Source organism: Haliotis rubra, unplaced genomic scaffold (genome assembly GCF_003918875.1).
Source record: "Haliotis rubra isolate DU_JTF1 unplaced genomic scaffold, ASM391887v1 Scf78, whole genome shotgun sequence".
NCBI lineage: Eukaryota > Metazoa > Mollusca > Gastropoda > Lepetellida > Haliotidae > Haliotis > Haliotis rubra.
This window is the reverse complement of record NW_025767501.1, coordinates 633428-649675: the sequence shown is the minus strand read 5'-3', so window position 1 is coordinate 649675 and position 16248 is coordinate 633428. Positions and strand designations below refer to the sequence as shown.

Below are 16248 nucleotides of genomic sequence, written 5' to 3'. Positions count from 1 at the left end.
CCATCTACAGTGCTGCTGGTGGGCATCACTCCAGAATGTTTTCCAACTGCAGCAAGTCTGACCTTGACATTAGCCTCAGTATGGATATCACTTCCTGTTTAGATGGGAAACCACCGGTATGTCATATATGTTGATCATTGACTCTTGATAATATCATGTTAAGTTGCTCAACAGTTTTCAAGACTTTTGAAGTCAAATTTGTCACAAGTAAATGAGATGGTATCTCTTGATGAAGTACTTTTCCCAGGCTTACAGTACAATGTATTTACAGGAGTTGTTTAATTATTCAAATTGACTGTTATATGTGGTAATATAAAATGCATATTCTTTTGTCTTTAAGAATCTGAACAAATCAAATGAGAAAAAGAACACCATTTTAGTGAACTTAATGCATGACAGGAGAGATTTCTTACAGTGTCTTTGAAAAAATATCTTGTTATAATGAAGGCTGTTGTTTTCCAGGTGAACTTCCCCCAAACTTGTGGCAACAGTATCGTGGAGAGAGGGGAGGAGTGTGACTGTGGGTCTGAGGAGGTGTGCATCCGTCATACATTATCACAAAACACATACATTAGTAATGGATGTGAACATATACAGATGAGTTGTCAGATTTAGGCACCACCATATACTTCTACACTTTCTGTAAATTTGGTATTATAAAACACTACATGTTGAGTAAAACAGTTAAAATCTACATCGATCAGAATATTGATAGGTTCATGTATATGAGATAATCATGGGACCAATGTTGATATGTTATCACCACTGTAGCTGGACATGTGTCACTAGGTAACAGACTGTGTAAATGTTCTAAGAAATGTCTTATTGCCACTCAGAACCATGTTGTATTAATGTTCCAGGATTGTCTGAAGAATGACCCCTGCTGTGACCCAGACACATGTCTGCTGCGGTACTGGGCCCAGTGTCGCTCCGGCCCCTGCTGTAGTAACTGCACAGTAAGTAACCCTTGGCCAGTGTCACTCCAGCCCCTGCCACAGCAAATACCCTGTTAATAACCCTTGGGCCATTTTCATTCTGATTCTTAGTGTAGTATCTACCCAGTTAGTAACCCTCAGGCCATTCTCATTCTGATCCTTGGTGTAGTATCTACCCAGTTAGTAACCCTCAGGCCATTCTCATTCTGATCCTTGGTGTAGTATCTACCCAGTTAGTAACCCTCAGGCCATTCTCATTCTGATCCTTGGTGTAGTATCTACCCAGTTAGTAACCCTCAGGCCATTCTCATTCTGATCCTTGGTGTAGTGTTAGTAACCCTATTCTCACTGATCCAGTTAGTAACCCTCAGGCCATTCTCATTCTGATCCTTGGTGTAGTATCTACCCAGTTAGTAACCCTCAGGCCATTCTCATTCTGATCCTGGGTGTAGTATCTACCCAGTTAGTAACCCTCAGGCCATTCTCATTCTGATCCTTGGTGTAGTATCTACCCAGTTAGTAACCCTCAGGCCATTCTCATTCTGATCCTTGGTGTAGTATCTACCCAGTTAGTAACCCTCAGGCCATTCTCATTCTGATCCTCTACCCAGTTAGTAACCCTCAGGCCATTCTCACCCTGATCCTTGGTGTAGTATCTACCCCCCTCAGGCCATTCTCATTCTGATCCTTGGTGTAGTATCTACCCAGTTAGTAACCCTCAGGCCATTCTCATTCTGATCCTTGGTGTAGTATCTGACCCAGTTAGTAACCCTCAGGCCATTCTCATTCTGATCCTTGGTGTAGTATTCTACCCAGTTAGTAACCCTCAGGCCATTCTCATTCTGATCCTTGGTGTAGTATCTACCCTGTTAGTAACCCTCATTCTCATTCTGATCCTTGGTGTAGTATCTACCCAGGTAACCCTCAGGCCATTCTCATTCTGATCCTTGGTGTAGTATCTACCCAGTTAGTAACCCTCAGGCCATTCTCATTCTGATCCTTGGTGTAGTATCTACCCAGTTAGTAACCCTCAGGCCATTCTCATTCTGATCCTTGGTGTAGTATCTACCCAGTTAGTAACCCTCAGGCCATTCTCATTCTGATCCTTGGTGTAGTACCTACCCAGTAAGTAACCCTCAGGCCAATATAGATGCCTTCACCATGGACTAAAAAAAGACTAAAAAAATCACCTGGACTAAATGACCGACATCAGTTATGTGTTGAAGTACCCACAAGTGTTCTTGTTCGCAGGTGTTGCCCAGGACACACATGTGTCGAGATAGACAGACAGAGTGTGATGTGCCAGAGTTCTGTGATGGGGAAAGAGGAGAGGTAAGGAAGTATTTACAACTCATATTTCTTTGACTGAGTGGCCATACAGGGGTTGGTTACCCAGTGCCCCGTGCTTGTCATGATCACCGACTATTGTGGATTTGTGGTTACTGACTGTGATCTGGTTGATCATGTGTCATGGTGGTGCCGTGGTGTGGATTGTCCCTCATGCTGTCAACCACTGACTGGATCTTCCCAGACTCCTATAGTATATGTTATTGGGTAGAAATATAGCTGACTTGAGTCTGTGTTACATATGTAATAGTAATAGGTGTACATGGATATATGTAAAGTTTTTGTACAGGTGTATTATAAAAACAATGAATAAATACCAGGCTGTATAATTCAATACTTATGACTTTGCAGTGCCCCTCCAACAACTACGTTCAAGATGGCCACCCCTGCAAGAATGGAACAGGCTACTGTGTGGCTGGCATCTGCCCCTCACTTCAGCAGCAATGTCAGACCATCTGGGGACAAGGTAAACATAAGTGCATGCTTTCACTCCACTGCAGTGCTTCTGAAGGTCTGAGTTTCAAGTCCTTGATGCAGCTAATGAGACCGTTTAGTCAGGCTAACTGATGTGAAAACAACAAACAAAGCAATATCTTGTCACTGTTAAACCTAAACTGGAGCAATCTCAGTTTCATTGTTGTAGAATCTTTAAATTGTTGCTCTTCATATGCAAATAAATCAGCTGCAACAATATATTTATTATATATTTGTTGAAATATTGTTATAAAAATAAAATATTTCAAGATATTGTGAGAACACTACGGATGAGGAACAAATGTATCTGGTGTGTTTTGCCTTATCTGTTCTATGATCATATTGAAAACATGTACTTCTTCCATCCTGCTTGTTTAAATGGGCACAACTTCCTGATTTATTTGCAGCATTTCAGAAGGTATTTTACATCACTAAATGTCAAAGATAATTTTATAAATATAGACAAAACAGTTAAAAAAAATTCCACAGAGTGGAGATCAGATGGATGCATAACCATTGATGTTGTTTGGATCTTACAGTACAACCTGTGAAGTAATGTTACCATTGGGACATTAACTCTGTATCTGAATATTTGTAAAGGGTTGTAAAGGGAATGATGTTTCCCCTTGCAGGTGCCAAAGGAGGAGATGACCAGTGTTTTGAGAGATTCAACCCAACAGGAAACTTCAACGGCCATTGTGGCAAGGATGTTACCACTGGCAACTATGCAAAGTGTTCATCTGAGTAAGATATGGTGCTTTCAGTCTGATGTGAAGATAACAGAACAATATCAATCTGTGGATGATTCTGCAAACTGTATACTCACTTGTCACCTGAATACTTGCGTAACACAGAAAGGTTGAATTACATATTGTTAGAATTTAGAAAATGTGATCAGATGAATAGATTATCAAGTCAGATAGTAAGACATGTATCAGTCTCATTATTTTAGTAACTGTTTCAACATGTTTAAGCTAAATATATGCATGATTTAAAATAATGATTAGAAAAATTGATAAAAAGATTTCAAAGTATTGTCATTTTACAGGTTTTCAGTTGGTGTATCATATTGTTACCTCCCTTGATTCCCTGGCATTCCTTGCTTTGAGCATGGGAGAACAAACCTAGTTCCCATTGCTTGTCAAAAGAAATGTCAACATTTGGTTGTCATAATGGCTGCTGAGTTTAAATAATACCAATGACTTTCCTAATTATGTGTTATCTTGCCTTGATGCCTCGGATTGTTTTCAGTGTATCCCCCACTGGTTTGTTGTTTGGTCGGGGCTGAAATCCTGGCAGGGCTTTCTTTTCACAAACAATTGTAGCATTCAAAATATCAGAACTATCTCTCATACTGCATGTTGACTTCTGAGAGTCATGGTGCTAAAAGTGCTTTATGGAATGTTCCAAGACCACCATGGCTTGTAATGTAGCTGCTATGCTGTATAAACCCATATGCACCTCACCTCACCTCACCTCCTCAATCAACTCTCATGCCAAACTACATGGAGTAGCTTCCCTTTAAATGAGTTATCTCCCCTGATTACAGGGACATCCTGTGTGGTCTTCTTCACTGTGATGGTGGCAACAAGGAGCCATTGTTTGGGTCAGACAGGGATTCTCCAAAACAACAGTCAACTCTAAAGGCATTGAATATGAGTGCAAGTAAGTCAAGATGCAAAACTGTATTCCTTACAATAATTATTAGAACATGTACGGATAGGCTGATGATGATGAGTTGATACTGGTACAAACAGTTTAAAAGTATCTGTTCAGTATCTGTTCAGCCATTTGCAACCATTTTGAAGTGAGGCTTCGATCATTGTCTCTGTTAGAAAATCATGCTTTGTATGGCATGATTGGAAATATTATGGTCTCTGTTTTAAAAAGCAGGAATACCATTGACAGTGATGTGAAACAATGTTCACTCACTAAAGTATCAAATAAAAATGGAAAGATAATCTCATTTGTATGAACTCATGTTATAACTTATTACCAGTTAGAAAAGTTGTTTTCATTTCTAAATCAAGTCTTGACCTCACATAATTTACTAATGTGTGTTGATGTCCTTGCTTCTTCCACCATATTTGGGGCGGTGGGGTAGTCTTGTGGTTAAAGTGTTTGTTCATCACACTGAAGACCTAGGTTCCATTCCCCACATGGGTACAATGTGTGTAGCCCATTTGCTAGTGTCACTTGCCGTGATATTGCTGGAATATTGCTAAAAGTAGCATAAAACTCACTCACTCATCCTCTCACTCACTCACTCACTCACTCACTCACTCCTCCAGGATTGTCCACGGCCCAACCATGATGGACATGCCCCATATGGGCCTGGTGCAGGACGGCACCAAGTGTGGGGAGGGCAAGGTGTGCCACAACGCACGGTGTGAGCGCATCAAACATCTCCCTCCTCTCGGGTGCCCAGGAACATCTCGCGCCATCATCTGCTCTGGACACGGGGTCAGTGGAACATCTTTCTTTTTCCAGCAGATTGTTGGTTTGAAGAGACTATATTGTTTGAAGATTATGATATTTGCCCTGTCCACTATTCTCATTCTCCTTGATGTCATGAAAGTTGTATAAATATGTCACTTGCTTGCTTGCCTCCCACATCAAGCAAATATCATTGAAATACTGTTCTAATCGACATCAAACCAAAGCCAGTCAAAAACTTTCCAAACAGATACCCCCTATTGTATGACTATGATGTAATGATTTGAACTCTCTGACCCAGGTCTGTACCAGAGATGACACCTGCTACTGTGACAGCGGTTGGGGAGGATATGACTGCAGGATTAAACTCAATATTACCATGACAACCACCATGCCAGTTACAACCAGCAGCCTAGTATCATCCGCCACTACAAAAGGAATTCAAGTTATCCCCCTTAACCCGGCGGAGAACCGACTGGCCACTACTCCAGCTGATCCGTCCGCTGCTCCAGTACTCAAAGGTAAGTCAGCTGTGTTTGGTGCTTGTCAGTTGGCATATGGCCTTCAGATGTTGAACAATTTCACCTTACTCAAGAATAAAATCTGGGGGAAAATCCAACAGCATTATGATTCAGTGTGACTCTGTAGCCAACATTTTAAACTCTTCTTTGAGTACCCTCACAGATGAGATGAGCTATATCAAAATTTTAAACTCTTCTTTTACCCTCACATGAGCTATATCAAAACTATTTTTTCACACCAACCACCAACTTGAAGATCCATGACTTTTACATATCATTAAAAGAAGCATGAAGCATTTAGTGTTCATTGGATGCATGGATTCACAGTTGAAGTGTTTTGTATTGACAGAGATGGACGGCCTAAGTACAATGTGGCTGATCATCATCCTGGCATCCGTGGTGGGCGGTCTGGTCCTTGTCCTCAGCCTCACACTCTTTTGCTACAGGTATGTTGTTAACCTTTTTGCTACAGGTACCATGCTCACCTTCTGATAAAGGAATGGTGTTCGCCTCCTGCTACAGGTACAGTGATCACAGTCTGCTACAGTTAGGGTGTTCACCTTCTGCATCAGCAAGATGTTCACATTCTGATACTGGTAGGGTGTTCTGCATCATGCAGGGTGTTCATGCTCTGCTACAGGTAGGGTGTTCACCTTCTGCATCAAGAGAGGTGTTCACCTCCTGATACTGGTAGGGTGTTCACCTGCATCAGGCAGGATATCCACATTCTGCTACAGGTAGGGTGTTCACCTTCTGCATCAAGAGAGGTGTTCACCTCCTGATACTGGTAGGGTGTTCACCTGCATCAGGCAGGATATCCACATTCTGCTACAGGTAGGGTGTAGGGTGTTCACCTTCTGCATCAAGAGAGGTGTTCACCTCCTGATACTGGTAGGGTGTTCACCTGCATCAGGCAGGATATCCACATTCTGCTACAGGTAGGGTGTTCACCTTCTGCATCAAGAGAGGTGTTCACCTCCTGATACTGGTAGGGTGTTCACCTGCATCAGGCAGGATATCCACATTCTGCTACAGGTAGGGTGTTCACCTTCTGCATCAAGAGAGGTGTTCACCTCCTGATACTGGTAGGGTGTTCACCTGCATCAGGCAGGATATCCACATTCTGCTACAGGTAGGGTGTTCACCTTCTGCATCAAGAGAGGTGTTCACCTCCTGATACTGGTAGGGTGTTCACCTGCATCAGGCAGGATATCCACATTCTGCTACAGGTAGGATGTTCACCTTCATCAAGAAATGTGTTCACATTCTGCTACAGGTGTGACATACTTTGTATGCTGCTTGCATGGTGTGTACCTTGTGCTACAGATATAATTGTTCCTTTCTGAGTATATGGTGGTCACCTTCTGCAACTGGTTTATAGTTATGTACAATATTCATAAGAACTCTTGAAACAATGAAAAAAGGCGAAGGTCGATCTCTTGAATGTAATGTATTTGTTTTTTTATCTTCAGACGCCGCATCCCGAGCAAACTGCAATCAGCAGTGACCAAGGGGTTGCTGGGTAGCAAAGATGGTGGCATGGATAAGAAGAAGGCTGGGTTTGTGAATGCCAAATATATTGGCTTGGGTGGTGTGCTTCCCTCGTACAGGTAACTAGTGGTGCCACCTGTACGAGACATAACGCTTGTGTATAGACCTAACACATCTACATCTAACAATGAAAATACTGCTTACACATAGACCTAACACATCTACATCTAACAATGAAAATAATGCTTACACATAGACCTAACACATCTACATCTAACAATGAAAATACATGCTTACACAAAGACCTAACACATCTACATCTAACAATGAAAATAATGCTTACACATAAACCTAACACATCTACATCTAACAATGAAAATACTGCTTACACATAGACCTAACACATCTACATCTAACAATGAAAATAATGCTTACACATAGACCTAACACATCTACATCTACATCTAACAATGAAAATAATGCTTACACATAGACCTAACACATCTACATCTAACAATGAAAATAATGCTTACACATAGACCTAACACATCTACATCTAACAATGAAAATACTGCTTACACATAGACCTAACACATCTACATCTAACAATGAAAATACTGCTTACACATAGACCTAACACATCTACATCTAACAATGAAAATACTGCTTACACATAGACCTAACACATCTACATCTAACAATGAAAATAATGCTTACACATAGACCTAACACATCTACATCTAACAATGAAAATAATGCTTACACATAGACCTAACACATCTACATCTAACAATGAAAATACTGCTTACACATAGACCTAACACATCTACATCTAACCATGAAAATACTGCTTACACATAGACCTAACACATCTACATCTAACAATCACGCTGTTGATATAGGCCGTCATCATGTAGCTGGAATACTGCTGATTGTGGCATTAAACAACAAGCAGTAACATAGAAACCCTGTTTGTGAGATAATGGATCATAGTATAGAACAGCAGAGTATTACCAGAAGTGATAGAACATATGTTGAGAGAGTGGAAGGCAGGTCCTACCTTAAGTTATTACAAGCTGGTACTGGTTGTCACCAAGATCTATGTGTATATTTACAGTTGACAGGAGTGTATGGAATCTATGATTACATTCACATGAGATGAGACACAGTTCAACAGGTGCTTCTGATCATGCATTTTAACCCTCTGCTGCTAACACCCTCAGCTTCTAGCTAACAAGCTTCAATAGTCTGCCTCTAATAGTGACCTCCAGTGATCTTGAACCACGTTGTAGTGTACAGTGGTGTTACATTTTTAGTCCATATGACTTGTGTCACATCCATAGCCTGTCGGGGCGGTGGGGTAGCTTAGTGGTTCGAGTGTTCGCTCATCACGCCAAAGACCCAGGTTCGATTCTGCACATGGGTACAATGTGTGAAGCCCATTTCTGGTGTCCCCAGCCGAGATATTGCTGGAATATTGCTAAAAGCGGCGTAAAACTCACCTCACTCGCTCACTATAGCATGTGGTCATGTGTCCCTGAAATATATGATGTCACATTGTAAAGGTATTGTCATTGTGTACCAAAGGTAACATTAAATGAGATAGTGCAGAGAGGACTTGCCATCTATTGCATAGCATAGGATCAGTTGGTAGCTTAGTGGTTAAAACATTTGCTTGTTATGTTCAAAACCTAAAACTTTGTCCCCTGAATTGACAGGTAGAATTATTGTTAAAGCAGCATAAAATGCGAGTCAGTTGTTCATTTAATGTTCAGCCATATTGACCAACTTGACAGATATCGTTTAAAGAATGGTTTGTATTTTCAGGCCTGATGCTCTGTTTGGGAAGAAGAAGAAGCGCATGTCAAGTGAAGATGAAAGTGACATCGGAGAGCTACCTCCCCCTCCCATAATCATATCTGACCCTAACAGTGCCCGCCCGGAAAAGGGAATCCTAAAAAACTCCATGATGAGACTGACAGGGGAGGATAACCGGAGAAGCAGTGACTCAAATGGAGATCAAGAGAGTGTGGGGCCTTATATGTATGATGAAGATGATGATTTAGAAGCTGAAGAAATCCGTGAAATTCTCGGAGAGGATGACTTTGAACAGAGTCTTGATGCTCTAGATCAGTTGCCTGAATCGTCAAGTTTCGACTTTGTGTTGCCCCAGCCCCCCCATCCCAGCTTTGGGATGCCCTGCCTTCACCCCTCACCCCCACCCCCAAGAAGACTGGGGCGGTTAGATCTGCCACTGACAACAGACTATCAGCATCAGCCTCTGTTGTGGAAGGGAACTGGTTATCCCATTTCTCCACCCCGATCGAAAATTGTGCGTTTGAGAAATCTTGATGAGCTGATTCGCCAGATTGATAAAAACACTATAGACTTGTCACCTTCACCAGATGAACCCCCTGTTCAAATATCGCCATCAACATGTACGTCAGAGGATGTGCGCAGTAGTGAGACTGAGGCTGAGAGACATTATCACAGTGCACACTCTCAGTCCGACCACAGTCCCACCTCCTTCACCAGTTCAAGCACACGAGACACAGCACGGCCAATTCTTGGCAACCTCAGCCAATATCTGCTGAAGCGTAATGACTTTAATACTGTTGACCATCAGACTGGGGAGGACAATGAACTTCAGCCTCATCAGATTGATATCCCCCCACCTATGAACCCGCTCAATCTGAGAAATATTTTCAACATTGGGCAGCCCCCATTAAACAGAGACAATGAGACTCCTTTAGGAAGTCAAACTGGAGAGAACAGTTCTTTAAATGGCACTTCAAATTCTCGTAACGGATATGAGAAGAGCTCGGGATATGGCAGTGAACATGATGCTGAGAGATTCAGCATTGAGGACATCTCTCGATCACAGTCACGGTCTCAGTCAGCCTCCCCACCTTCTTATAGTGCTGTTATAAGAACTGGTCCAAACCAGATAAAGCTGGTTCCTGCTGGTCACCGTGTGGTTGATGGCAACCATCAAGACCTTCACAAAATACTTGATGGACTACCACGAATTGATGCAGGCACATTTGAACGAAGTCCCATTCAAACCAGCAGCGTTAACACACCCTCCACTGGGCCAATACCTGCTTCAAAATTTATGCGAGAACAAGTAGATATGGCAAGCACCCCATCAACAGGTCCCATCCCCGTGTCGAGAACTCTGCGCGATTATGCTTTTGAGAGCGGCAACAAGCCGTGCATAGATAGAAGTCTGGAAGAAATACCTCAGGACTTCTCCGTGGACATGAAGAACATGAAGAAACATCACAGAAAGTCGCTGATCAAGTCCAAACGTCCAGTGAGTCTCAGCGTCAGCAAGCACAGTTCCGACTCCAGCAGTCAGGAAACAGTTAACGAAGGTGTCATGGTGGCATAATATCAGAATGCCCACTTTGTTGAATAGCTTAGAACAAATACTCACTGACTTTTGCCTTGTTGTAGAGATATGTGTTGAAAGGTCAAGTACATGTAGTTTTTTGGATAACATTATTCAGTGGTTGTAAACCTGCCTTGGGTTTCCAATGACTGCTGTTTCTTGGTATAGCTCCCATCCTGAAGAGATCTTCAGAGGACAGCATGTGAAAAGACAGTTGCTGGTCACTGTGAGTTCCAGCATTAACACTCATAATCCTGCTGTTGGCATCAAAGGTTACTCTTGTTATGTAAAATGTACTGAGATGAGAGGAATGTTTGTCATGTAGACCTGTATGATAAACTGTGGAAAAAATGGCTCAATTTCATGTGCTGCAACCTGTGAAGATCGGGGTTAGAATTGATCTTCAGTAACCCATGTTTGTCGTAAGAGGCGACCAACGGGATCGGGTGGTCAGACTTGCTAACTTGGTTGACACATGTCATTGTATCCCAACTGCATAGATTGATGCTCATGCTGTTGATTGTCTTGTCCAGACTCAATTATTTACAGACCGCCGTCATATAGCTGAAATATTGCTGAGTGTGGCATAAAACTAAACTCACTCACTCACTCATGTACTGCAGTCCTTCTACCTTCTGAATCAGGATTCTCGGTTCGTCAGCACCGTACCAGTGCTCACAGGTTTCGCTGAAGTGAGGAATGTCTGTGACGTGCAGCACTTCTGGCCTTCCTGTTACATTCAGCTGTTGTGGGTTCAACCAAAGTCATTAATGCCCGAGACCTTCATCACTTTCAGCTTTCCTCCAACGTAAACTCTAACATTGCTGTATAATGCTGAGATTCTGGCATAAACCATACACACTTGCTAATTGATGTACTAAAATACTGTAATATTCAGGACATTTTACAAAAGAATGTAAATGCAATCCAACATGAATTTCCGTTGCTTCTAGGGAAAGATCTTGAAATAAATTGACAGAAAATCTTTATATTGACAGCAGTCATTAGAGTAAGTGTGTTTATGGGACTATGTCGGTTCCAGCATGACACTTTTGTTACACTCCCACTATTATCACTGCCAGCTGGGTTGATGCAGTCATTTCAAGGAAATTTGTAAACCTTTACCTCAAACTCAACTGTAGTGGTGTGGATATTTTTGTTATTGTCTGTGGGAAAGTCACCCAACTTCCCCTTTCATTTTCACTATACTAATAACATGATGTTTGAAATGAAAAGAATTAAAATTGACAAACATGCTTGTTGGTGAAATATGTTTATCAAAACAATAATGTCTTGTTTGTAAATTAACTGGTCAGACGGTTGTAAGTTTGTTCAAATCCAGGCATGACTGGTAAGTTCATTGCACAGTGGGAAGCACAGACCAATGGCTGCAACAGTAGAGAGCTGAACAAACGTGCTGTCAGAGGAGGAAATTGGTTACTGAAGAAAGCAAGGGAGACCACTCTCATCTCACTACGTATATATTGGCGTGAGGAATGGGGTGCTTTGGAGCTCAAATATGGTATAAGTGGAAGTGATATGTTTAGTTGAATATTGTTATGTCAAAAAATGTTTTTCATATCATTAAATTTTATGCCATCAACAGCTTTATTATGAATTCAAGATTGGAATATCTCTGAATTTGTTGACCAAGCATATGCCAAAAGACCAAGATTTGATTCAGGTGATTCATGCATTTGGCATTTTTCTCCTTCAGACAGATTGTTATTCTCAGTGGCAGATAATGCTGACAGTTGTGAATCTTTGTTTTGGTTGTACAGGGTCTAAATTCTTCGAAATGAATGCTTATATCGAATATTAATTATCAAATGTTTTCAATATTTTCACAAATGTAGAAAATATTTAGAGTGTGAATTGTCTTGACCAATCCTAATCTGTATACAGTGATTTTATCATGTCCTTTTTACTATACCTTGTTACAAACCTTATATTTTACAGGTACCCAAAATGTCTCATTGTAGAAAATATTTACTCACTGATACATATGATTATTTTGTACTAATATTTAAGGCTATTTATTCATTCATTACATTTAAAGGACCATATTAAGTACCATAATTGTGCTGTCAATAGCCAAGGTAATAATTCATGAACACCTGAACTATTGTTATAGTTTTGGGTACAGAAATAGCACTGACACAAATGTATTTAGAAGTCATTTTGAATTTGAACTCTAGCTAAAACACACCATACATTTTTCAACATGTATATTTTAAGATGAAAAACACAAGTTATAATAATTCTACTTAGTTTCCAAACAATACTCCTGGAAATTAGCTACACCGATCTGACATAAATCATTCTTTTATTCTGATCATGTTGTAAGAATTTCCATGGTAGCAGTTGTGTGAAACCAGTGTAGATTATCGTCTGTTCACCCCATTAAATTTGGTCGTCATTCATATCCTGTGATTATATTGTGTGTCAACATCATAGTAGAATAACTTGATTTACACTTTTTTTCATATTACACCAAACAGCATTATTTATTGATTTTAGTAACCATATTATTAAGAATAGACATCTGTTATATCTGCTGACACGGCATGAAATTATTTAACATAATGAGTTGATTAGAAATTAGTTTGTGACAGTATTACTGAACTATTTTGTTGAATTTGATAAATAGCAGTCTTAGGTAATGATAAGATATATGGACAAGCATCTTCTTGCATTGATGTTAAACCTACACACTCTTAGTTTGGGTATAGAAGTTGTTATTCCATGTACACTTGGAATCCAAATCTTCAGTTATGTTATGAAATTAACAATATTCAGTATTTTTTATGTAAGTTGCAAGATAAAAACATTTGTATTTTAAAGTACATTTGTTTCATGTTTGATTTTATATTGTATACATATAGATTATCACTACACCAAGTGCTTGTGAATTAACGTTGTCCTTGTGAATGATTGACATGAAATAGAGTAGTGTACATTTCACTCCCAGTCAGTATACATCATAATGCCTTGCTGTATAAACCATTCGTGTTGTGACTTGCCGAGTGTTGTGACTTTACTCTACCAGGTTATTGACACTACTACACTGTGTAGCTGGTACCTGTATGTGTGGTGGACCTTCTTGTATGTGCCACTTGTTTCAAATGACCAGCTTCCATGCCATATTGTATGTGTGTTTAGTGCGGTTTAGGTTTATGAACTAGTTTACCAGTACCAATTCAAGATTTTCCTAAAATTGATCATGTTCAGCATAGCATTAATACTTCTGTGTATGGTGTTGAATTCATAATCACCATCAATAACGATTTCACACTGACAACATATTTTGAAGTTTTCAAGTAGCTGAAAGAATGTCTTTTGTGAATTAGAACATTGAGAAGATGTGTGAAAACATGCAAGTGTATCAATCTAGTCATTATGATTATTGGTGTTACAAGCACAAGGAGACTATATGCAATATCACCTGCTGTCACATTGTCCACACACAGGAAACTCAGTTTGGTGAATAATCATCAAAGTTGTAGTTTTCAAGTTCATGTAGCTGTTAAAATAGGGTTGCATCAAGAAATGTTTAATACAATTAAACTTTGATCTAGGGAATTTACAAAACTTTAAATAAGTATATTTTCAAAGTAATGTCTTTTGAAGTACTTTTGAATGACACTGTGTAAATCTGCAGGGTGTTTGTGTAAAATAGAATTCTAATTACCAGCAGTACAATGGTGGTGTATTAATTCTTTCAACTTTTCTTATTGTCAGAAACACCATTGGAAAACGTGTGAATATTGAGTCAAACTTTGTAAGTCTTGAGTCTTCACTCAACTGAATTTCCAAGGACAAGACCAAAGAAAATTGGCTTCCACTCATTCTCATGCCATCGCTGGTTTGCATCATATCATCAACTTAATAACAACCCACCTTCCAGCTCAACCAATATTCACTGCAATTTTGTATCCTGTGAGGAATTATTTGGATTCTGACCATATGTTCATGACAGAAAATCTACATGATACCTAGACATGAAATTGTGCTGATTAGGATGTTGTTGAAGTTAAGGTTGTATATGTCATGGTTTAACTATGAAGAATTATGCAAACAATAATTAAAAGCAGTTTATGACAAAGTAGATTTAGTTAGTCTTAGTTAGATTTTGAGCCTGACAAGCAAGTTTTGTTAATATTTGGACTTATTATTGTACAGAGGAAGATGACATATTTACTCTGTGGTGAATTGTGCAATATGTACATGCTGAAGTGAATTGCTTTTATTATTTCATATTGTTTTATTGTACATTTTTGCCTTTTATACATAAGTTATGGGACACAAGTTGTCATTGTGTTTATATCAGTTTCTGGCTTATAAACATTGTATAGTATACTTATAAATATTGTTTGTGACCTTCACAAGCTTTGGCCAGCAGTCTTGCTTTGAATGTACAGTAAGAGATTGAAGAAATCGATGTATATGTTGATTGCAGTCTTATTTATGTTGGTTTGCTGTTGATGCAAGTATGTGGTTTCTCCATGTATTTGTCAGTGTTTTGCCATGTAGTCCCATATGCTATAGCTGCTGATACAGAAATGTCATGACAAGGATTGTGTGTCAAATGTTGATGGTTTCAACAAGTTTTCTATTAGTTATCTCACCAGAACATTGTATTACCTGTCATCTCTGAGGTTGTATAATACCAGCGGAAGTATCTCTTAGATGCTCTATCGAAGCTATGTTGCTTAGTCAAATATGAGGAATAGGATATACATATTTGGAAATGAGGTGAAATAATTCTGAAAATATGGAATTGGATCTCAAGTGTTGCAAATATAACTGAAGGAAAAAATGCCATTTTATATGTCAAGCTAGTTGAAAAGTCTACTCTGAAAATCATGCAAGTTATGGTCAGCTTTCACTGAATCTGTCAGAGACATATATGACTTATTCACATCAAGTGAGTGCATTAGATGTTTGCATAGCTTTTTTACAACCACTTCATCAAATCAGTGTAAATATTTGCAAAGTAATTGCATCAGCATTGATATCATCCGTCAGTGTAAACTGGAATCATGTTACAAGGGAGGCAACTCTATTTTGGCTTATGTATTGAGGGCTTCCCTGTATTGTGGAGTATTTTGTCTGAATCTCGCTTTTGTAGTAACTGCCTTTTACACCCGCAATATGATCTGACATTTTTTGTTGTCCCCACAGGGCTTCTTGAATAAAATCAATTAGAAGCTTATTCTTTTCTTGTGTCCTTTTTGACAACATCTCACGTGACATTGAAGAGTCAAAGAGACAATACACGTGAAGATCAAATTTGTTTGCGACAATGGTCTAGTACTAAGTCATCATGCTGCAGACACGTGAAGATCCAGGTTAGAATTGATCTTCAGTAACCCATGCTTGTCACGAGAGGCGACTAACGGGATTGGGCAGTCAGACTCGCTGACTTGGTCGTATCCCAATTGTGTAGATCGATGTTCATGCTGTTGATCACTGGATTGTCTGGTTCAGACTCTATTATTTACAGACTGCAGCCATATAGCTGGAATGTTGCTGAATGCGCGCTCACTCACCCAAAGTGACAGAAGATACCAGCAATACATGAAGCATAATTTGCAGATTGCCATGATATATCTTGAATGTTGCTCAAACATTTCAGAAATTACATGTA

At 39.7% G+C, this 16248-nt stretch overlaps 1 protein-coding gene across 1 annotated transcript in view; it reads left to right on the top strand.

Annotated features, from left to right (window-relative positions):
• Positions 1–11047, top strand: part of LOC124260863 (disintegrin and metalloproteinase domain-containing protein unc-71-like) — a 111786-nt gene extending 100739 nt beyond the window's left edge. Inside the window, 13 exon segments of the mRNA XM_046695185.1 lie at positions 11–116; positions 463–534; positions 861–956; positions 2187–2267; positions 2634–2748; positions 3389–3500; positions 4306–4367; positions 4370–4421; positions 5048–5219; positions 5494–5713; positions 6063–6159; positions 7186–7323; positions 9032–11047. Of these exon segments, the coding sequence (XP_046551141.1) occupies positions 11–116; positions 463–534; positions 861–956; positions 2187–2267; positions 2634–2748; positions 3389–3500; positions 4306–4367; positions 4370–4421; positions 5048–5219; positions 5494–5713; positions 6063–6159; positions 7186–7323; positions 9032–10598 (2890 nt within the window). The 3' untranslated portion in view covers positions 10599–11047.
• Positions 11048–16248: the final 5201 nt, after the last annotated feature.